Source organism: Tyto alba, unplaced genomic scaffold (assembly GCF_018691265.1).
Source record: "Tyto alba isolate M040663 unplaced genomic scaffold, T.alba_DEE_v4.0 Super-Scaffold_45, whole genome shotgun sequence".
NCBI classification, from domain to species: Eukaryota; Metazoa; Chordata; class Aves; order Strigiformes; family Tytonidae; genus Tyto; species Tyto alba.
In genome coordinates, this window is record NW_024881321.1 from 31146672 (window position 1) to 31171219 (window position 24548).

The following is a 24548-nucleotide window of genomic DNA, read 5'->3' on the forward strand; positions in this document are numbered from 1 at the left end:
TGGCATATAAGCACTATGGTATCTGTTCCACTGCTCCCAGTGGAGGAAGAGGTGAGATCCAGTGCTGGCTGATCTTACTGTAATGATTGATCAACAGCCTCATGGCTAGTTGTCCTTCAGCCTTCCATTTGCAATGCAGAAGATGGCAGCATAAATCCCTGTGACCCCAAATGGCAGGACTGAGTAACTGCACATTGAAGAACAATCCTGTTTCCTTTCAAAAGCATCTCTGCTGAAGTTTGCAGGCAAAAGTGGTGGCAAGGGGCTTTTGGAGCTACAGAAATTGGTATTTCTGCTTCCCCTATGGGAATGCAAATAGGAAAATTACTATCTTGCTCCAAATACAGAGCCTGAATGACCCCCAAAAAGAAAATCTATTCAATCTTCTCATCTTTCCCTGAAAAACGAGCTCAGATACCAGTAAATAAATAGACAAACCATCAATATTCAGAATTAGCTCACTGATCAACTGCCTCACAGTTGTTTAAAAAACACTGATCCAGTGCCTCCCTGTAAAGAGAGAAGAATAAACATAGCTAGCCATATACACAAAATGCAGAAAGCTGAGTATCATCCAGTACATGGAAAGACCAAGGTCCACTTCATCATGTTCTCTCAAGGCTCAACAAGGGATACAAGACCCAGGAAAATAATACTGGTGTTTCAGTAGTTGTCCCCTAAAGACACTTTTCTGTTTCCATGGCAGTAGACAGTAAAGGCCAAAACAGTGTAATTTTCATGTTACTTTAAAAAAAAAAACAAAAAACAAAAAACAAAAAACAACCAAAAAAAAAAAAAAAACAAAAAACAAAAAAACAAAAAAAAGCTTTCACAGGAATAAAAATTCAACCCGATAACCAAATGGAGGCATTCAGGACTCACCGAGCTGTCAACATATTAGAGCCACTGTGCGAGACATTGCTGATACTATGGCAGAAGTGAAGAAACATTTTTTCACCTCCTACACAGCTATGACATATCCCTAAAAAAGAACTCGGTATGCCACAATCTATTGGACTCAGGATGAGAGTTGCTCCATTAGTCCTCTGGTGTCACATCTGAACTGCTCTGGAAAATAAACTGCATACACCCAAATTGTTCCTATGCAATAGCACACATCTATCTGGAAATCAACTGGAACTAACACCATTACACATATAAACTATTACACAATCAGGAAGTAGTTGCTCATATAAATAAATAGAATAAAAATAAATAATAAATAGCTAAAGTTTGTTTCTATGTCAGGTCTTGTCTGTAGTAGTCCGTGTCAGCCTTGATATGATTAATGGCAACAAAAATACCTAAAAAGAAGCAAAACCTTTTTGCTGCTTCAGGATCCAAATGTGGCTGGTTTCCCTACTGTAATTAGGAACTGAAGGTAATCACACTACTTATATAAGTAAGAAGCCTAAATTCAACTGCCTCAAACAATCCCAATTATGTCCTGAATGGATACTAAGATCAGGACAGAAATAATTTAAAAATTAAAAATGACATTGTCTGTACGAGCCCCTTTAATATAGAAGTACTACCTTCTCTAGTCAGGTTGCTCAGCTGCATTCAACTTACCCTTTCCACACCTTAACATGATTGAATTTTCTTAAACTTTAGCCTAAATTTGTAGTGAATGCTTTTAGAATAACAGCATTGGCAATTTACCAGCAAGGCATTCCCCACTTAACTACTTGTACTCCACTCTTCTATTACTTCTACCTATGCACTCATTAGCAAAGAGTAGAAACTGGGCTTATCTTCCTTATATCCCTCCCTACATTTAAAACAAATGCCAACTGTGAAAACCAAAATATCGATACTGTGTGAAGCTGGTAACAAGCTGACAAAATTACAGTTAAGAATCTCTAAGCATAAACATTTTTTAAGATAAGACTCACTATGTTCCTCATACTTGTGCTACTCAGGCTGCTTAAACCATGCATTTTTTAGCAGCTATTATTGGAGCTCTGCAAGTGGAGAGTTTTAGTAAGCTAGATCCTGAAATTTTGACTGTTTTTCCATGACAAACTTGCAAAAGGACCTGCCCACTGACATCGAGTGACCTAGAAAGCTACCCCAGCAATTCAACAGAAATGTTTGCTTATGCCACCAGTTCATTTCAACCATCACATTTGCAACACAAAACCCTGGTAAACAGGGTGATGACTGATTGACTGAATTGTATCGAATATGATAAGCAGCCCCGAGATGGCTATTGGCTTGGTACAGCCACTTTGTTGTTGTAACAACAACATAACAGTGACTACTCATACCTTAGTTTAACTACAACAAGATTATTCAGGCTTAATCTACACTGATGTTAGTAGCTTTTAACCATACAGATGACCTGATGAGTCTTTATTTCTCTGTTGTTACCTGAGACACATTTTTGAGACAACAAAATGTATGAGGGTGCTGATATACCTATCTGTAACTAGAGAATTAGAGAGTATGGCTAGTCAGAATGGCTTAGTTTTTATTCCTTTCTGTGGTTTGGAGTCACTCTGTTTCTAAAGAAAGATGACTGTTTACTAGTAACATTCAGGGCTTTTCTAGATGCTGTAATTTATATAAATCTGAGCTATCCATTCATTTTGATTTATTCAGTTGCATAACTTTTTTGCTCACTTCACTGAAAATTTACAACAGAAGACTTTTTGTATTACTTATGTAATACAGAGCATTACATATCAATTTTACAAAGATTTCCAGAATCATGTGCGTTACATCAAAAGATCTGTTTTTAGGGTAGCACCATCACAACCTCGCAGTTGTTTAGCATGTATAAGCTACTTAGACAACAGAATTTAATGAATAAATTTACATCTACAAAGACGGTAAAATGCTAAATTTCTTAGATATACACAAATAGCAAATTTGGGGACATCTGACCCATGGAGCTGGAATTTTAAAAGTTTTATATCTTTTTCCTTAAATATTGCCACAAAAAAATCATTACTAAGGCTCTGTGGAAGCAGGTCTCTCATTTGCTTTAGCAAAATTCTATGGACACAGGAACTAGAATGACAGTTATTTCTACTGTCAGAAAACTAAAATGGAAGCAATAACGAAGTGGGATTTACCAATCTAATGGCTAGAAGAGTTCAGCCATAAACTAATCTCTGCACAAAACCATCTTCAGAGGGGAAAAAAAAAAAAAAAAAAAAGTAGGTAAAAAATGGTTCTCAGAATCCAAACTGTTATTTTAAGCAAGCCAAAACTATGCTTGTAAGGAAGTGAAGACCACAGTCTTCATTTTAAAATAATTATAAAAAAGATATAAACCATCTGTAGACCAGACTCTGGAGTTTCTGATAAACACAAAACTTGATTACCTAAATAAAGCTATTCAGGTGAAAAAATAACTTGCATGGCAGCGAGAACTGATGATGATGATGTGCATTATTCACTATTAATATTTTCTAATGTGTTCCTTAGGAGAAACATGCATATTTTAAAATCCTTCAAACATACACAAGCTAAGTTCATTAACATTTACTAGAAACAACAAAGGTTTGCATTTCTTCAGACTACTTGCATCAGCAGGGATCAATCTCTCTCGACTTTTCAACCCCATTAATAGTTTTCTATTAAAAAATTCTAAAGTACCTTGTATTATTTTAAAATTAGTCCAACTTCTTGGAATAGTCATGACCCAAGATAATTCATAAGATAATTAAATGGAACTAATAGTGAGAGTAATCCATTATGAATTTTTTGTGTGTCCCTACACAAGAAAAGGGGAAGATGACCATACTTAGGTACTGTAATCATATCTCTACGTGCTTGAGGGCGAGCATGGGTAACCTTCCAGACTGATGCCGTAAGTATGCCTCCGGGTACAAGCCTGACTAGAGTTCTGACAAGACAAGTGGACAAAAGGGGAGCCTTGCTAAAATCCAAAAGGCTGTAGCAGAGCCATCCTGCCATGCAAGTCTCTTTCTAGTGTCGTAGAAAGAAAACCCACGGTTGATAGAATCTTCTTTTTGTTGGCTTAAATAACACAGTTTAAAATGCTGTTGGGAACAGAGTATTACCCACTTCATGTGTATTTGTTCTGATGACAACGAAGGAACTGTTCTGATTACACAGCAAGAAAAGTGAAAGAAGAAAATAGAGCAATGAAGTTTAAGAGTTCATTTATTTCATAGTCACTGTTACACAGATTAGAGTCGTAAATTTTTCAACTCATCAGAATTTCATATCATGAGATACGAACTGCTAATTAAGGTAGAGGAATTCAAGCCTCACTTATACATAAACTACATAGATGAAAATGAGAGAAGCATCTGTTTAAGCTGGGATATATTCGCAATGCATAAAGCAGTAAGTGTGTGAATAACTAAATGCTCAGTAAATGTTTCAAGATCTTGCAACAGTTATGAACTATAATAAATGTGCTACAGAGTTTAGGTTACAAGGGGGAATTACTGGAGAAAAAACTTACTTTACCACATTTATGAACATACCAATTTGTTATAAGACTGTTCTTAAAAACAAAACAAAGAAGAAACTATCATGGATTAAAACCAAAATAAAACCATAAACAGTTATTTATACTCTAGCAAACAGAGTGTTCTTTATGAATTACCAACAAACTTCATGCATGTTGTTCTAATGACAAAAACTAAGTTTGCTGTTATGTGAAAAACTCTTTTGGAAAGAAAATATAAGTATCATACCGAAACAGACTTCTTGTTGACATACTCACTGTTTCATTACAAAATATACTTTTTAAAGAAGAGCACTAACATAATCTAGGCTTTATAGATACGTATTGTTTTCATATAAGAAGGTATATATAGACCATAAATATAATACTTATTGTCACAAAAATCAGAAGTAAATAGTTGCCTTTCAAAGATATCTTTCATTCACACTACATAAAATACTACAATAAAAGAATAGTAATTTTGGTAAAAAAACACCCTTGTTCCAATTTTATATTGTAAGTAAGGAAGTGAGTCTCTCTATAACACTCAGGGAGTGCAAATTATCATCAAAACCAAACTAGAAATACCTATAATGAATTACTGCACTAAGAGAGACCCTGGTACTAGCTCCCACCTCTAGGTTCATAGTTCCACAAGAATCTCCACTGTAAAGAAACCTGCTGACCTTTTCTTAAGCCTGATATATCTGTTGTTTGCTGAGTGACTTTGAAATTCAGTAACAAAAATGCTCTGAGGCTTGAAAAGTCCATCTTCATTGGGCTGTGAAATTCCACTCAGGTTTACCTGTACAATGAACCATTATAAAATGAAGACTAATTTTAAAAATCGTTACTCCCTTTTTCTCATTTGCATTTTTTGAAAAAACACTGGAAATGGTCTAACAACCAAAACTAGATGTTTTCTGGAGCTTTACAGTACCAAAGCAGGAGCAGCAACAGTTACACTTAGTGTACTGGACACATCTTGGAGTTTGCAAAATAAAGCAGAAAGAGCAAGCTTTGCAAAGGAAATGATAGCTAACTAAGAAGGAATTTTTACCTTTTTTAGAAATTACCTTCTACAGAAAGAAGAAGAATGTGTGCTTGTGTTGCATAATACAGAATTATTCTTACATGAAATGAAATGCTTGATTTAATATTTAAAACAAATGCTGAATTCCATCATTTATTTATGCTGATTACTGTCAATCAGCAGTCCAATCTTGGTTCAATTTACAGCAATTCTATAGCACAGCAACTCTAATGCCTTTCAAAAGTTCTACACCTGGGCAAGGGATTAGAAACAAGACCACAGATTTAATTAAATGAATTGAGTTACATCCTAGAGATTATACTTTATATCCTAGAGAAAGGATATACTTCGCATTCCAATTTCAGTCAACTACCTCTAGCATCATTTATAAAAATCTTACTGAAACAACCAATATCATGTTTATTACCTTGTACTCACCATTTTATGAAATGGCTACCAAAACAGCCTGGGATCCTGAAAACCTTGAGGGAACAACATTTGTGTATTTATTTCCAACATAGTTCATCTATTTAAATTTTGTATCAAACTTTTACTATTTACTTCTTTTAATGCTATATTAGCTTTCCTTTGAAATACCAAAATTCCCTATCTTCTCTGATTATGTATTTATTCATTAACATAAATTTGAACTTAAGTAATGTCACCTATTTCAGGACATGCTGAAATCACCTATAGTTTGTAACAAAGAATCAGAACTTGAGAGTCCTGGACTCGATTCCTGCCCGTCTCTAACTTGATCCAATTATATATTCCTAAATTCTGGCACCAAAAGCAGCTAGTTTCTTTCTTGGCACCAGAAAAGGGTATGTTCTCTCATTTTCAGTCCCACAGGAAAATATACTGGAAGATCTAAACTTGATCTCATCAAGTTACCTGATTTATATAACTGAAATGAAAAATCAAACCCCTAATGTACAGAAATGTTATGGTCTACAGTGCAATGAAAGCAGGTGGCTGATTTCAGATCATAATGAGGAAATTCAGAGCTTTACCAACTTTCTCATCCTTTTCTACCATGGAATGTAGTATCATATATTCTTGCTGTTTTCACACCACTCAATGTATGGCAGAGCATAAGATCTGAATAAGCACTAGTAACTCTTGAGAACAAAAATGTACCAGTTTCAGAGTACTTCAGGAAAAGATGATGGCATGGTCAGAGTATATGCCACTGGGGTATATTTGCCTGTCTACACTAACTCTAATACTTGCCCGAGGTAGAAAGGAGCCTACATATGACCCAGCAAGATAGGCCTCTGCTTACTCATTGCAAAAAATGGGTGTCCACAGTTGTGTATCTTCAAATTTCTAAATTATGCTTAGAATCTAAATCAAAAGACTTTAACAGCAAAGTTTTCTGTAAAAAACTTTTTGTTAGCTCTATATTAAAATGAACTTCTGCTGTCTATAAGCTCCTGACTTGAAAATTAATTATTCAAAATTAGTTTTAAGCACTCATTGTAGTTTAATTCAAATTAACAGACTGAAATACCCTGAAAAAAAATATTTTCAGTAATAGATTATATATTGCTAAAGGACAGAATTCTCTCCTTAAATGCAATAGAGAAATCTGACCTTGCTTATTGCTACATCACCATGAATCAGAAACCACATATACTGTAATCTCCCTCAGTATCTCTATTAACCATATAATTTAGTTCTACAATACATTTAATAGATACAATAACTGACATACCTTACAAAAAAAGATCACTATGTGTGCACGGGAACTGCCTAAACTTTGGAGATCCAGCAAGATCACTCAAGACTGAAGAGTTCAATTGCTAATGAAGAGTTAAATCACCAGTTACCATGTGAAGATAGTGAAAATCCATGCTTGTATTTAGGGAAAGTGAAATTTGGGTTCTTCCAATTTCACATATCCTCCACATATGCAAACTTCCTGAAGTAAATAAATGTAAACCAAGGAAGAAAGAATTGACCAAAAAAACTCCAAACCCACAGTACTTTCTAGACAAAACAAGCAAGAAATTCAAGAAAAAATAGCTGTGAAGCCTTTGAGAAATGTCAAAGAAATCTTAACTTGCAACTAGTACCAAACTCAGAATACTTAGAAAACATACATTAGAATACCTAGTGCTCTCTGAAGTTGTCTGATTTCTAATTTTAGCGCAATATTTTAAGATATACAACGGGTGCAGTTAAGTTTTTCTACTCACTTTACATTAAAATAGGAGATATTCTGAAATAACCTTGGTTCAGCTCTACATGTATGTTAAATGCCCACTACTCCATTCCCACATTTGAAGTATTTCTAAAAATCAGCAGTCCCTAAAATTACGTTACCATTTAAAGCTGGTTTTCCCCATTTACTTTCAAAAACATCACATTCATCACTTTTTGAGCCACTAAGACCAGTTCTGAATAAGAGAATTACATTCCAGCCATTTCTACGTTTTTTTTAAAGATTCCCTTAGCAAGCACAGGGTCTATGTGAAATACTGAATGCATGGGAAAGAAAACTTGACACTGAATCTAGCAAAACACATGTTCAAAAACAATTTTTAAATATGCTTAGAATATTTGACATGAGATACAGCATATTTACACATTTTCAATTTGTGATGCTCATGCAGTCCTTTGAACAGATTAGCACCAATGAAGGAAAAATTTTGAAAAATTAAAAATTGTTTATATATACTGTTAAGACTGGGTATATAGTTCCAAAAGGCTAGTGGTTAATCAATTTCATTTGAAGAAAAGTAGTGAAGAATAAGCAACATCAGTTCAACACACAGAAAAATAGACGGTCTTGCACCTAGACAGTTCAGTAGCTGTGGGCTTTAGTGAACTGCCAAGAAGAATTAATTCTGTGGACAGTCACACAGGAAAGAACTGCTAGAGGTTTTGGCCAGCTGAAATTTTGATCAAGCCAGACCATCCGAGCCTGGAGCTAACTGACTGGAATTTGATGTGGTTTCTGAAGCTTTGGGAAACGAGGCACATGCACCCGTGTGCACACTTTTCCATTTCAGATCCACTTACATCATTCCACAAGCAGGAGAACTGAAAGCTACTTAAGGCACCATGCATATAGGGAATTATTTTACATCTGAGATTATGGGCCACTCCCACGTCTGCCACAAAACATTAGCTGATATACTGAGAAATTTTCCAAAAATGCTTTCTTTGGAGAATTAAATTACCTTTGTAGATGCAATAAAATCTAATCAGTGCATTTTCTGAACATGTTCCTTAGGTCTCTCTTTCTCATAAATATTAATGTACAAAATCTGAGGCCAAGTCATTCCAATATTCATACACTCTATGTATAAATTTAGAAGTTTTAATGTGGTATTAGCACACAAAAACAGTAAACATAACACTTGGTTTTTAATACATTTAAATGTTGGGTATTTTCCAGTAGAATACTCTCAAGGGACCTAATTAACCAAATGATGATTTTTCAGATTAGCAAAGAAGCTAGATTTGTAGATGAAAATACAGGCTAAGAAGTCTGAATTTGCACTAGTGACAATCTCTGCACACTGTAGTTGTGAAGAACATGAGGTGAAGAACTGAAACTTATTTCCTTCTTTTTATTGAGTAGCCCTGGATTATGTAAGGTTATTTCACATGAGGACTCAAAATCTTGTCTGTCAATTCTCCCATTTGTGATTATATTAACATAAATTAAACCATTATAACTGAACAACCTCTAATCCAGGACAGGATGATTCATGTCCAGTACAGATTGATGTCTGGCATCACTGTCAGCCAAGATCTTGGCTTCGTGGCTACACGGAAATTAATGACAGTGATTTCTTCATCAGATGACAGGTAGGACAAAATAAAGATGAAATAAATTTGAAATATTGTAATGCTAAACAATATGAACCAAAGCTGTCCAGTAAATGAAAACGGTTTAATCCACTCCGTAGATTATCCAACAGCTCTCCCACAGAAATCACTTTGCCAGTTTAATTCATTAATCAAAGTTTTAGAAAAGTTGTTTAAAACTACGCTTGTGTCTATCATTAGAGCCAATATATAAGCAAATACAAATATTACCCTTTAACCTGAGTGAGCTCCTGGATGTATCTTTAATGCTACCCTTCCTAAACGTTAGTTCCAAAACACTCTTCTGTTGACATTTTAGCGTGCCCCTAAAGGAAGGATCATGAACAGAAAATTAGTCACAGTGACAGAAAGATTTATTCACTTGGGGATACATATGATTTTAGTATGCATTCATAATAACTTAATTTGTTCACAAATAAATCCCACGGAACAAGAACAGTTCCAACAGACATTATTTAAGAAGAGTTTAAAAGTAAAGAATATTTTCAAAAGTTTGCTAACATGCTGGTAAGTGTGCATACTTTGTGTGTATCTATTTATTTAATTCGCATACACATGTATGTATAAGAGTAAATCTATATTTTTACTTTAAAAAGCTGCATCACTAGTTTTTGCTGCCTATTTCAAAGATGCGAAGACACTTATTTTTCATATCTAAGTACAAAGCAAAACACTCTTTATTCCATGAGAAATACAGTCTAGCTTTTACTGCTCTACATAACAAATATTTTACATATACTCCTACTCTTCCATTGAGTTGTATGAGAATGCTATGGGTGGTTTGTCACATCTCGATTAGCTCATTTTTCATCGTGCTCTCATGACACTCTGTATATCATTTACACAAGGTTTATTTGTCAAAATCTCATAGCACCTTTCTGATAACAGATGTTTTGAAATGCATCCTGTTTTGCTTGGCAAAGACTTATTTTAACGGGTTTGACAATACGATTTCAGTGAAGAATTCAGTGGTCATTTAACTCATTTTAGGAAAACTAAAAAAGAGACTCTCATAAATGTTCATTTTGTAACTCATATAAGCTACTTTTAAAGCACTCAGCCTTATAAAATGTTTTGGGTTTTGTTTTTTTTTGTTTTTTTTTTTTTTTTTCCAAATGATTATTCATTCCAAATTATTCTGCATAAGTTATTTAAGTAACAGCTTCTGCTTGATTGTTTCTTCTGTTTCCCTCCTAACTGGCATGCAACTTTGAATCCACAGGTACTCCATGTTTCCCTTTACACATCATGAACATACACGGAAAAGGTATGATTTTCTTTTTTTCAGCAGGAGTTCTTATGGATGAGCAGTGATTCTGAGACCTTAACATAAATCTATGGATAAATATTACCATGTCTCAATTTAAAGGATTCTTAAAGAAAATAAACTCAGGGGTCTGATGCTGCAGACTTTGCTAGTGAATAACCCTTGTTCTGATTATTCTTACTGACATCATTTGTGACAGTGCTACAGGTTAACAGCTGAGTTACATTCTAATCCAGTTCTCTTATTCAAGATTGTCACAAAGTGCCTTCTGAAAAAATGAATGAATGGGAAAGGATGAGTTCACAAGATTCTTTAAAGACCCTTCCTACCTATGAAAATGTTTGGCATGTCAGTGCTGTGAGACAGTCATCTCCTCCTCAAACCATAATACAGTCAAATACAGAGTTTTCCCCCGGATCCAGCTGCACAGGTGGTTGAGAATAATTGCTCGGCTAGTAAATACCCCTAAACTTATTTTCATGAACAAGTATCACATATATAAATCCACCATTATAAACCAAGTACTCCAGTCTTCTTTTTAAGCACGCATGCCAATTGCCTAAAAATAAGCCACCATAAATTTTGCCACTGACATGTTCTCAGTCATCTTCCCTGTATCGCTGTACTACCTAAAAATGGCAAAATTTAGCTTGCATTAGGAGTTACAAGAAATAATCCTTATAGTAATAAAGCCATATAAAAATAACATTGTGTGGATTTTGTCAATTTATGCTACTTCTGGTGTGAAGCATGGAAAAAAAGGAGGAAGGACCAGTCAGGACAGGTCACTGATTATGCTTCTTCAATTATCTTCTGACCCAACCTAAAGAGGAGCTATAGTATACATACCAAACTACAACACATGGTGGCATTCCCTAATGTAACAGAGGGTGGATTATACTTTACCATTGACTGGTAACATTAGCCACGTTTTGAGTGATACTGAACATTTTCACTCTTCACCATAACATCCTTTTGTTCTATAACTACTTATTTTTTCCTGAGAACAAGTACAAAATAAGTCATCACCGTTTCTGAACGCTGTTGAATATTGAGTTGAAGAGCACAAAAAAAAAAAAAAAAAAAAAAAAAAAAAAAGGAAAAAATAAAAAATAGACAAGTCATTGCAATATCATTTAACTCCTTTTATTTCTAGTGTTCTAATACGAAGTACCAGATAAAATGCAATCGCCGGGGTGCTAGTTTTAGTCATCTCGGCTGATGACTGGCCACCTACCCCGAAGAAGAGGAACTGCCCGCAAAACTTGTTGGTCCGCACGAAGAGGCCCCGGCCCCGGGCCGGGCGGCGGGCGGGCAGACCCGCAGCCGGGCACCCACGGGGGCGCTGGGCAGCTCTCCCACAGCTGCCGGCCACGCCGTACCTCTCACTCCGGTGCCTGGGAAGCCGCCGGTGCAGCGGGGAGCGGGACCCCCGCGCTACCGCCCGGCTACACCCCACCAAAGCCAAGAGGGAAGCTCAAGGAAGGGGCCGGCCGGCGACACGCCGGACACTTAAAAAGCTTTTCTGCGCCCTGCCGCTCTCTGACCTTTAAAGAAAAACACGAGCGAGATCTGGGATACGCGAGGCGACGGGCAGGGCTCACGCCACGCCGGCTGCCTCCCCCCCTCCCCGGAGGGGCTCCTTGCCCCGGAGCCCACCCGCCGTGACCAACACCTGAGCCCCGGGGGGCGACGCCTGGGGCGGGGGGGCGCGGCTCAGGCAGGCAGCCGGGCGGCAGGGACCGGCGGAGGTTCTGGCCGGGGGGGGGGGCGGAGGGTTCCCGACCTCGGGGCTCCGCGGAGCCCCCCCCGCCCGCTGCCAGGAGCGGTGCCGGCGGCTGGCGCCTCCCGCCGCGGCGAAGTTTCTCGCCACAGGTTGCCCCTCTCCCGCCCTCCACCTCCTTCCCCGGGACACCCCCCCCCCCCCCCCCCAAAACACACACACACGCACACACACTCCCCCGCCCCGCTCCAACCCTCCCGGGCGGGCCCGGCCGAGAGGGACGCACCTTGGCGCCGCAACCGCCGCTTCTTGAGGCCGAAGATGCGGACCTTGGAGAAAATGTCCACCAGGCTGCCGTTGCAGAGCCCGCGGTTCTTGCTGGGGCTGTTCCGCCTCCTGCTGGCCGAGGGCCGGTCCCAGTGCTGCTCCCGCGCCTGCCGCTTCTGCCGGATCAACCCGCTGGCGATGGCCGCTGCCATGGCTGCTCGCCGGCTCGCCCGCGACGGGCAGCGGCGGCGGCGGCGGGGCGCTCAACCCCGGCGGGGACCCATCCCCGGGGGCGCGGGCGAGCGGGAGCCTCCTCCGGCCCGACAGCAGCGGGGCAACCCCCCCCACTCCACGCCCCCCCCCCCCCCACACACACACACCACCCCCCCCCTCGCCCGCCGGACCTGCCGCCGCCGCGGGGGTCACCGCATGGGTGCCCCTCCGGCCGCGCCCCGGCGCAGGGGCACCTGCTCGGGCGGCGGGAGGGCGACGCGGAGAGGAGCGGAGCGGCGCGGAGCGAGCGGGACTCGGGGGGGCGCGGGGGGGGGTGGGGGGTGGGGGGCAGAGCCGCGCCCGGGCGGGTCGGGTCCGTTTCCCGGGGTTGCCCCTCAACCCCGCGCCGCTGCCATCGGCTACCGCCGCCTCTTCCAGGCTCCCGCCTGATGATTGCCAAGTGCTTCAGAAATCAGCATCTGGAGAGAGCAATCTTCTTTCTCCGGGGAGAGCTGTAATCACGGCTCTTCAGTCCCACCCCGCTCCAGCCTCCCCTACACACGCACGCACACACACACACACACCCAGAGAGAGAGAGGCACGCACCGCTGGAGCTTTTTTTGGTCCTCCCCAAGGCGAGGGGCGGCGAGGGCGAGGGGGGGGGGGGGAGGGAGGGGGGAAGGAGGGACGGGGGAAAGGCAGGAGAATAACGCAAAGGGGGGCGAGGGGCGGGGGGAAGGGGTGTTGCTGATGCGGTTTGCTGGTGGGAACTGGTGGCTTCCTGGCGGATCCGCCGCCGGCTGCCTCGGCTCCCCCCCTCAGTTTTCCGGATGGCTTCGTGCGGGGCTTTCCCCCCCCCCCCCCACACACACACTCCCCACGCGGGGGAGGAGGGCGCGGGGCGCTGCCGGAGGGGTGTATGTCCGTCCGTCCGTCCCCATCGTCCGCCTCCCACCCCGGCACGTCGAGGCACCCGCACCCTCTCTGCCCGCGGGCGGCCCCCCCTGCCGCACCCGGCGGTGACACCGGGACCCGTCCCCGTCCCCAGGCTGGGGAGAAGCTGTGGGGGCAGGGGGGAGGCAGAGAAGGGGGAACAGCGGTCCGGCCGGGGCACCCCACCCCCAACCCCCCCACGCTGCAGCCCCTCTGCCCCCCTCCCCGCCCCGCGGCCCGGGAACAGGTGGGGCGGGGGGTGTAGCCCGATGAGAGAGGGGGTTTCTCCTGCATGCGAAGGTTTTAGAGCCGTGAGGATGAAACACACGAGGCGGAAGGGACCTTCCACCCAAACCAACAAGCGCTCTTTGGGGGAAAAGGTGGTAGCACCGGCAGACTTTCAACTCGGAACAAGAACTGTTTTCTGAGGTTTCAAAAATACCGAAGGGATTCTATACGGCACCCACAAACAGCCGCGGCAGGTAGATTTACTGATCACCAACACCACATAAAATTATATCTTAATTGTTTTCATGCTCTGCATCTTGGAGCATTTGAGGAAGCACCAGCCAAGCTCGCTAGATACTGAATGCCTGAGGAGTCTCTGCCCCGAGGAGTTTGCAATACATTGCATATAATAAATACCATGTAAAACATGACATCTCATTTCTTTCATCTTTTTCTGTTGGGTCTTCTCCCTTCTCAGATGAGGTTTCAATGTTTTCTGGATGTACTTTATGCCAGCCTAATGGTGAAACTTCCTGAAGTTGTAACTAATAAGAGGAAAGTAGAAAAAGGAAGCCAGCAGCCATACAGAAAAAAATGCAGTTATCCTATAAGGGAGGGGAGATGTTTACACATAGAGATATCATGTAGTAAATATCTAACTTTCAGACTGTTTTCAGAATACTCTACTTTCTTATTAGATGGTTCTTCTTTTTTTTTTTTTTTAAAAAAAAAAAAAAATCAGGCTTTGAAGTGTAAATATCCATCCAGAATTATTCACTGCTTTGCAATAGAGAACCTCGTAGGTAAGCATAAGTTTTTGTTTCAGCCCAGGCTTCAGCATCTCCGATATTGACCATTATTTCCCTAAATCCTTTAATCCGCAAAGGTCTATTTTTATACAGAGGGCAAAAGTGTATGGTGTGCACTCCCTTACACAGAGATTTTGTATTAATACTAGACCAGCTAGGAGCAGAACATGCACAATCGGATCTGGATAATACATTTTAATTCTATTTAAAAGTGTCTCTAAAGAGATTCAGCTAAAACGCACTGGATTTTGTATCTGGCAATTTTTACAGCACAGCAATTTCCTTACAACGGTTACAATTACCTTAACTAATGCAATTAGACAGAGAGGGTTGTGGGGGTTTTTATTGAAATTTCCCTGTAGTAGTTTTGCATATCGCTTTCCTGACTTCCCAGCAGCGGACAAGACACGGTGTTACCTTCCTTAAGTCTCCTCAAGACCGAAGCGCTCCTCCAAATGCCTCCTCTCCCCTGTCCCGGCCGCGGTCCCTGTCCCGGCCCCCCCGCCGGGGCGGGCGCTGCCCTCAGCACCACGGACAGCACCCGGCCCTGCCCTCAGCACCACGGACAGCGCCCGGCCCTGCCCTCAGCACCACGGACAGCGCCCGGCCCTGGGGCGCCCCCGGCCACCGGCGGAGGAGGGGACAGGACACAGACCAAAGTCTCCGGCTTGACCTGGCTCCTGGCTCCAAACAAAGGAATGAATGAGAGGGAGAGCAGGGTGAAATAAAGGCCAGCCCTCCGCTATCTTCCATTTTCACGGGAATTTCGGAGTGGGATACATATACCGCCCTAACTTTTGCAGGAGAAACTCTCTCCAGAAAGGTGTGGGTTCCACACTCCCTTTTGCTGGAAGGACCTCTTTATATTATCCAATGATGCCATTCACTATATACTATCTACTACTATCGTTCCCTTTCCATAGTTTCCTCCCAGTACTGGGCCCTTGCCAAAACACACTGACATTTCTCAACAATATGATGCTCAGGGTGATGTCAAGGAAAGGAAAGGATGAAGGTGAAAATGGGCAGTATGCCTGTAGACAAGAGAAAATGTGTTTCTTACTCCAGAGATCAAAACCAATAGCTTTCTACTCGCATCTCAAAAATGCAGAGCAATTGTTTACAGCTTGAGGTTTTGCAAAGAAAACTCAAGAGAGCCATCTGCTGTCTTAACCTGTGATAAAATGTGTGCAATTATAGTCAAAGCGAAGGTTTTGCTAAATGATGGACTGTAGAAGTATCAACATATTGGCTACCTTAAAGACTAGTAACTGCATGAGATTATGCATTTAGGACAAATGGAAATATTTTAGTTATAACATTTGCTACATTAAAATATAATGTTAGTTCTGATTAACAAAAGTCTGAATATGAAAACAAACGATTAAAAGCAAAAGAAGGGAAGAAGGGATTTTCGATACTTTCTATTTTCCCATCTGTTCATTTCTAACAGCTTATTTATCATGGATTTCAGGAGTTTTCTAAAACAAAAGCGTTTTAGAATCTTTAAATTTACTTGCTTGAATGAATGTTAAAGGAAAACATTCAACAGATACAAATTGTGCATAAAATACTTGCTTTATTTTATACTAGGGTATGAAATATTATTCTCTAAATTTATTTTTTCTTGTTGTATTACTGTGAACAAGCCATATTCCATTTCGTCTAATTTAAAATGTAATTTACAATGTGCTATTTTCAGGCCTCAAAGTTCAATATTAAAATATACACTGTTAATATTTGTGCATATACATGTACTAGTGATACATAAAATGCTCTTACAAGGGCTTCCATTAGGAAAAATTAGATTCTATGATTTATATTCTATCCTAACCTAGATCCATAGGCTACAACATTTACAGAATCAAAAATGTAACCCTTATGGTTTCAGGGCTGTGGGAGTTTTGTTTGTTTGTTTGTTTGTTTGTTTTTGTTTTCACTTGTATGTTTTGCATTGGGCTGGAGAGAGTTACAGGCTACAGAGTTATTTTGGTCGATGCAAACATGAAAACTCAAGAGAGTTCTTCCTTTCATATATGATTTCAATAGAAACAAAATGTCTTTCTACAGGTATATTCCCACATACACACACTCCAGCCACATTTTCTCCTCCCAGATATCCTGAAACCATACTTCATGACAAAACCAAACCAAACGAAATTAAACCAACCCTAAGAAAAATACCCCAAAGTCCCTACAAGCATATATTTTCTAGAAGTGTAAAATGCCAGATTATCACACTGATACTAAATACGTTTTAATTTCATGAGCTCTCATAAAGTTTTTATTGCACTTGCTCACCAAATGTAGGCACACACAGCTCACTTGTCCAGTTAAACACTCTGGAATGTGATGCTGTAAAGTCAACCTACCTTATATTCTAGAAATCATTAGTAAAGTATTGTGAATCTAGATGTTCTTACAGACCCTAAAGAGTGGAAGATCATTTGGTGTCCCTGAAAAGGCTTTTGTTGTTTTGTTTTGTTTTGTTTTGTTTTGTTTTGTTTTGTTTTGTTTTGTTTTTAAGATGGTGTGCTATAGTTGCAAACAAGGTTAGCACCTTACTCCTTAAACTTCCATTCAGACTGGAAAGGCTACTCTAGGGCTAGAAGTACCAGTTAAGGCATGACAACTGCAAGGTATGAATAAAACTACATCTGGGCCAGTGGGAAAATTTAATGTCATTTCACAAAGCGACGTCTCAGCAGTGAAAAAATACTTGTTTATAAATTCTGATGAATTAATTTAATCAACATTCTGGTGCTTTTGATAAGACAGCAGACTGATTACCAGAGTGCTGTTTCTAGCTAAGGTTGTGATTCTGAACATCTGTTGGTACTGATCAAAAATTCACTGAAGGCTGCTGGTAATTTTGGTGGACCGTAATTCAACCACATAAATTAAATTTACATACTAAGACTGCTCCACTTCCACAAAATCATATCATAAGAAAATGTGATACACTTCTACAAATAGGATTATTTATACAACTACAAACTAATATTGTGTGTCCAAGGCACAATGTGTATGTATGGGGCATGGGATGTTGGTAAGCATAGTAACTTCCAATTCTTGATTTAGTTTTCTTGGGGGACAAAGCTAGAGCAAAAGACATAATTTAAGGCTTGAACAAGATGAAAGAAATATGATCTATGACTTACTTTCTAGGTTGGTAAGTGTTTAATTAAAAAAAAAAAAAAAATAACAAGCTAGAAAAATGTTTGTCAACACAAAAGGTCATATTTTTCATGACCATACCAGTATGAATATATTAAATCACAGATAAGAAATCCCTTTTCAGATAGTTTATTTGCATTCCATGCTTATAATAAGACTAGTATGTTTTGCAATGAGCTTTAAACAGTTTAAATTAGGTCAGTTTTACATGTTCTTCTATGTTAACCTAGATATAATTCTCCTTATAAGTTATTGTTAACTTATCAGAGGACAATGCACTGTGAAGCACTGCAATTTAAAATCCTTAACACACTGAACACTTGGTACTGGTTGATTAGACTTTGAAGAGCATTAAGAACAAAGTTTATTAAACATGCTAATATACTTCACAGAATTTGGATATCTATGCTTTTACAGTGCTCTATATCAAAAGCACTTAGCTTTCAGTCTCAGCCTTCACAATGCACTCATGGAGCCAAAATCATACGTATTAAAATTTACTGAATATATAGGAGTTCCTACGCTGTCAATTGTTTAAATAGATCAAGTGAATTCCTTTAAATAAAACAAAAGTAAACGTCCAGTGTGTTGTTTAAAGGACTGCATGTATTTTAGGTGTCTTCTTCACAGGCTTTGGACCTACTTGACTTTATGTATCCAAGTCATATGAAGAACCATTAAAATGTAGTTAGTGTATACGTATGAATAAATTAATCCAAAATGCAAGGAAGTCCTACATTAGAGGACTGTCAAAACATAATGATCAAAATACATAACATCTAAGGAAGCACAAATGCCTATACCAGCTCAGAGACAATGGTTTAGCTAGTGCAATATTTGCTCTGCATTTACCTGTGACATTTCTTTCACACATTACCTGGGATATCTGCAACTCGAAGGATTGTGTACCTCTACACTAGTAAGGATCCAAGTTCATTTAGGGAACAGAATAAAATTGTCTTATAGATGACCAATAGGATGACACTGAATAGATATTGGCTTATTCTTTAGAAATTACATAATTCTCAAATTGCTTGCTTTTGCTTTTCTGACTTTGCTTTCCCCTTTCCTTTACCAGTGCTCAACTGCATTGATTATACTGTAGTAATGAGTGTCACTTATAGTGCTGTGTCAAGGAAAATACCTGCTTTAGTTACTTGGGAGTTTCATTTTCTATTCCATTGGCTAGCTCTTTGTTCTTCAACAGGGAAAAGTGAATGGAGATTCTTACACAACTTTTAACAATCTTTTGGCAAGATAAGACGCATGATTACCGCTCCTAACTTTTAGCACACCTCCTGTGACATCCTTCATGACTTCTAGTTTTCACTCTATCTGATCTCTACTTCTGACACCACTTCTTTTGGGAACAGGTGAGCAAAAGAAACCAGCTGGATTGACAGGAGAATCTAGACAGCACACAGATCACATGAGACTCTCCAGGATAGATCACTGAGGCCCAAAACTTAACTCCAGCAAGTCTCTTTTAAACCACAATTACAAAAAAAGAGTCAAGATCACTTTCAGGGACAAATCCATAAAAGTAATTAAAAATGAAATACACTGTGGTTTCTGCAGTGACATATATATATGATTTTAACTTTAAAAATGAAATGGTCCCCTTAAAGAGAGATTCATAATTACTAATAACAGAAACACACTGCCATTTATTCTGCTCCCCCTGAAACTAATAGCAGATCTGCCACCAGAATGCTTCACACAAGGCTCTGGTGACACAAGCCAGAATGACTTTCATTTAAGAAAAATAACACACACCCTCCATCTCTAGTCCACACAGATGCACAGAGCAGTTTAAGATTTAGAGACCCAAAAACAGCGTGAAGAGCTTCTTCATTAATTTTTCATATGCACATCTTAAAACAACATCTGTTGCATTTGCTTATCTAGCCACAGCAGGACTTTTCTGCTTTGCCTGACTTCTGAAACATGCAGCAGACTTTGCTGTTATTCTCCCAAGTAACTGAAAGTCCCTGTAATGTGAATTCTCTTAATTTTGTTCTACAGGAACAAAAGGAACAACATTCCTCAGAAATTTGGTGTCTATAGTGAACTTCCTCCGGAGTCAGTACAGCTGGCAGAGCATGACAACATGTAAGCTGTTATATCTGCTTGTCAATACTCTCCTGCAAGGGTTTCCTTCTCCTAAAACAGCAAACAAGTTAAAGAAGTTGCAGTGAACTTACTCGCAGTCTCTTAATTGGAATTATCACTAATATTATCCTAAACACATATTGATTTTTGCTGCACGAGTTCTAGAAAAAAACATGGCCTATAGAAAAGTAGCTGTCAATATGACAATTTCTGACTGTAAGGAAAAAAATCAGGTCTGTGGATAACAGTGATTTAGGGAATGTTTACCAGCACACACACAGGGTTTTTTCCTTTCATAGACTTTGACATTACATCACAGTATTTATTGGTTCATTAGATGGTCACTTTCCAACTGATATCTTCATAGAGTAATCAAATCCCTTAGCCTTTTGTTAATGAAATAAATAATATCAGTGCATATACACAACACACAACCTATACAAGCATAAAATGTGTGAACATGTACAATTTAACAGAATGTTTTTACACATATGTACATGAGAGCATTTTTGTATTTATGAGAATTTGGGGTGATTGGTAAAGTAGATATTTTTATTCAGATGCTTTGTCTGAATATCATTTAAAAGTGAATAACTCGCCTGCACATGATATGACATTTAAATCCAAATTTAGACACAGAACCTATATCTTCTGTCTTAAATTATTAGGAAAGCCAAAATGCCATCCAAGATATATATATATATATATATTATATATATATATATACATCAAGCTTACCGACAGTGCTTTTCTAAAGTCCTCCAAAGTATTAACTTTAAATATTTACATAAGGGTTTCTTGATTTCCCCAGAACAGACATGAAAACATAGGACAATGTGAAAAAAAATGTGTTATACTTCTGGACTTTAAGAACAAGGGAGGTGCTGGATTTTGGTCATCTCACAGAGACCCAGGAGAAAAAGCACATGATATCCATTACAATAAAATGCTGAACAGAAGAGACAGGATGAGCAGAGACATACCTAAATAACTAGCAGAAAGATGATTCCCCTCAAAATACATCCAATTATCCTGTAAGTATAGAAAGTGATTTTCACCAGGGACAGGAAGGGCTGGAACATGGACGCCTGTGCACCTGCATGCATGTACACAGACACACTCACACACACGCGTACACACACATATCCATAGTACCTCTTTGTGGTGGAAGAAAGCATGAAAGACACTCCCTGCCAAATAATTTAGAAAAAAAATAGTCTTCTTTTCTGCTATCTAACCTAAAATTAGCATTGTAATTAATTTGGCAAGAGAACATTTGGATAGTCATCTGTCTTTGTTTATAATTCTTCTCCCATTTATTTTCAGATAACTTTTGTTTTGCAATCCATTTGATACTATTTTGAAGACATTTTCAAGGGAAAAAAAAAAAAAGCCCTGAAACTTAAAATCCTGTTCTTTTCTTGTGCTAGAGGGAAGGTAATACAGTATTTCTCTGGATACTGTGAACTAGGGGAAGGTAAGTCTCTGAAGAGAAAAAAAGTAGATACAGAACAATGCTGGCTAATGCCACATTCACCCACTGGTTAAGCCTACATCTCCCCTGAGACACTGTTGTACAGGAGCATTCCTTCTTTGGGGGTTCAGACACAAATAACGTTATCTGAAAAAAGCCAAATGCTGTATTTCCTTCTTTCCAAACAAACAGAAAATTCAGTGCATTGTCTACTGTTTCTGTTGAATGGAGTAAATTGATGACAGATATAAATCTCTGAAACCAAGTATGCCTTAGCTTCTTTTTAGTTAATCTAGATATTCATGTGTCTGACATGATAATGCAGTTTATATTAGCACAGGAAGCGACTTTGCCTTTTTTCTCCTTAATGTTTCTTTCCCTCCGTATTATTTTATTTGACTGAAAGATTTTATTTGCATTGAAATACTATCGTTAAGCAACAGATGCAAACAAATATTATCTACTACAAGAAAATACCAGAAGAATATTGATTCAAGTAATATTTTAGATACCAGATTATTTCTCCTCCTCTTTGATAATCACTCTACTTCAGCTCTAGCTTCATCACTACCAGTGGTAATTGCTATATCAAACTGTACAATTCCATTTTACTTCTTCCCAAATAAAAAAATTAATTACTTCTATACTTCATTTATATATCTAAAAAAATCTAGCAAAAGCAGAGATGAATGCTTTGACTTAAAAAGAAAAGAATTTAAGAACTTCTGCTTGCCTGTCTCATTACTTACACAAATTAGAACATCAAGACAAAGTTGATAGACTTTTACTATCTTTCTCTTTATTTTGAAGACATGACAGCTAGAATATAATGAATACTACAATTATTTTTAAGTCCTGAAAAAAATATTTCAATACCTGCTCATATTACCATGCTGATATTCCTGGCTATTAGTTCAAATAACATAGCATTTATTGTTAGCAGTAATTGCATGAATACTCCTAACATAGTGACCTGATTTTACAACATAGTCCTACAAACCTAAATTATGAAATATCGTACAGTCAAAATTTAATTCATCAAAATCTTTCAACAGTGCATCACTCTAATGTGCAGTGCAATTATCTGATTTGCCAGCAGTGGACACTGTTACTCTAGTTATCCACAGATATATTGACTGGGGAAAAACTTGGAACACATACTGGTAAATTTTTCTTCTATTACTTGCATTGCTGTAAGAACTTGGAGTTATTTGTACCAGACAAAAGCTGACTAAAAATTGCATGGTAGGAATATTTGTCAACATCTGTGTGGTAGCAGACTGTCCCTTTCTCTTAAAAAAAAAACGTTATTTTAAAGTAGCTTTAAAAAAAATGAACACTGACTTATTCACATGGGTTTGCTTTTTTAAATAATAACAATTTCAAGTCATAGAAGGTGTTGTGAGACAAAAAATTAAATTTCTTCATTCTTCTTTTTCACAGAATGATGGTTATGACAATGAAAATGTATATCTTTTGCATTGCTTCTATAAAATCGATACAAGTAATGAAATCAGCATGCTAAAAAATTCTAAACGGTATATTTACTTCAGTAGCCTGTACCATTTGTTGAATAATATAATTATTCAAAATCTACAAAGGACATGTTTTACCCACTGATAATTTACAGGCACTTTAAAGTTAAGCTGGATTGTAGATTTTTGGCTAGGAAGGAAAAATAGCTATAAAACCAATACAGTGTTGCAGAAGGATTAGCTAGGAATCAGCTTAGCTAGTTGGAACAGAGTTTTGATTCATCTTAGAGACAGAAAGAAAAACTACACATTTAAGAAAAGCAGTGCACAGGTTTAATCACAGATGATAAATATTATCTTCTTAGACACAGTTACAAGAGTTACAGCAATCACCTTCTAATCTCATTAGGCTTCCCCTAAAATTCCTATCAGTCTAACACTATTATATAAATGCATTTTTCATGTAAGAATGTGTAGTATCTTAATAGCATAATGCTCATTTTCTGGCTAATGCTGCTGAAAATTTACAAATAGGGCCTGATAGTCTGTCACCAGTATGTGTGCACGGGACACCTGGAAAGTCTACAAGAACTACATTTTTTTGTCATATGAAAAGTCAGTTGCAAATCCAGCCTTTTTTTTTTTTTTTTTTCTTTTTACTGCTCACCCCAGTTAGTAAGCTGATATGACTTACCATGCAGTCTGGACATGCGGAGCTGGCAAAGTTGAGCATAAAGCAAGGAGAGAGGCATGCTTTTGTCAGTGGTGGGATAGTCTCAGATCAGCCTAAGACTGTTGTGAAATTGCCTCCCAGAAAGCTGGGAAGTTCAGACAGTTTGCTGTGACATCTAGCTTCTAGCTGGCTGTATTTCAATATTTGAGAACCTTGAGTAGCCACTGGGTCAATGGCTCTTTGTTCACAGACTCTTATTATCTGGATAAAAGTGACTTAGAAGCCATCAGTCAGTGCATGAGTCCAGTCAGAACAGTTGGACTAGACTGAGAGACTGAGGAAACTGTCCTGCAGTCATCAGCTCCTAAACACAGCCTCGAACACAGCTAGGCACAACACTGCCCCTTTCCAAATCCCTCTTTTCCCAAAACATTCACCTTGAAACTGGACTCGCTACTGGTGTATAAGGTTGCTCTTCAGACTTAAGCCTTTGTGACTCATTTGTTACCAGAAGTGTCCAAATATCCCTTGCATTGACCTTCAGTGATTTGGTAAGCCAATTCTCATCAAGTCTCAAAGCTTTTTTACTTATTCCCAGCCTTAGTTTAAGCAGTACAGAAACTTGCTTCAGCTACAGATGTAGGGAGGAAGAGCTAAATTAGTACCAGGAAACAGCTTGATGAGTGGAAGCCCTCTTTGATGCAATCCAAACTGTTCTCTGTAAATAATAAGTGAGCGGTTCTGGCAATGCTAGGCTGATAAGGAAGAACAGAATCATTAGGAATGGAACATACTGGCAGCCAAATTGATGTGAACCATAGCTCCTTGACTAATATTCTCTCTTGAGAGACAAAGAAATCCTTTCTGGGCCTTAAAGACTCAAATATAAACA

At 39.0% G+C, this 24548-nt stretch overlaps 1 protein-coding gene across 5 annotated transcripts in view; it reads right to left on the reverse strand.

The window, feature by feature from the left end:
- Positions 1-24548, reverse strand: part of FGF14 (fibroblast growth factor 14) — a 412228-nt gene that overhangs the window by 129170 nt on the left and 258510 nt on the right. For 2 of the 5 annotated variants that reach the window (XM_042806001.1, XM_042806000.1), the window contains exon 1: positions 12582-12891. The exons of the other annotated variants lie outside the window; for them this stretch is intronic. In XM_042806001.1, the coding sequence (XP_042661935.1) occupies positions 12582-12774 (193 nt within the window). In that variant the 5' untranslated portion in view covers positions 12775-12891. Of the gene's footprint in view, positions 1-12581; positions 12892-24548 lie in introns of those variants that run through there. 5 annotated transcript variants of the gene reach the window in all.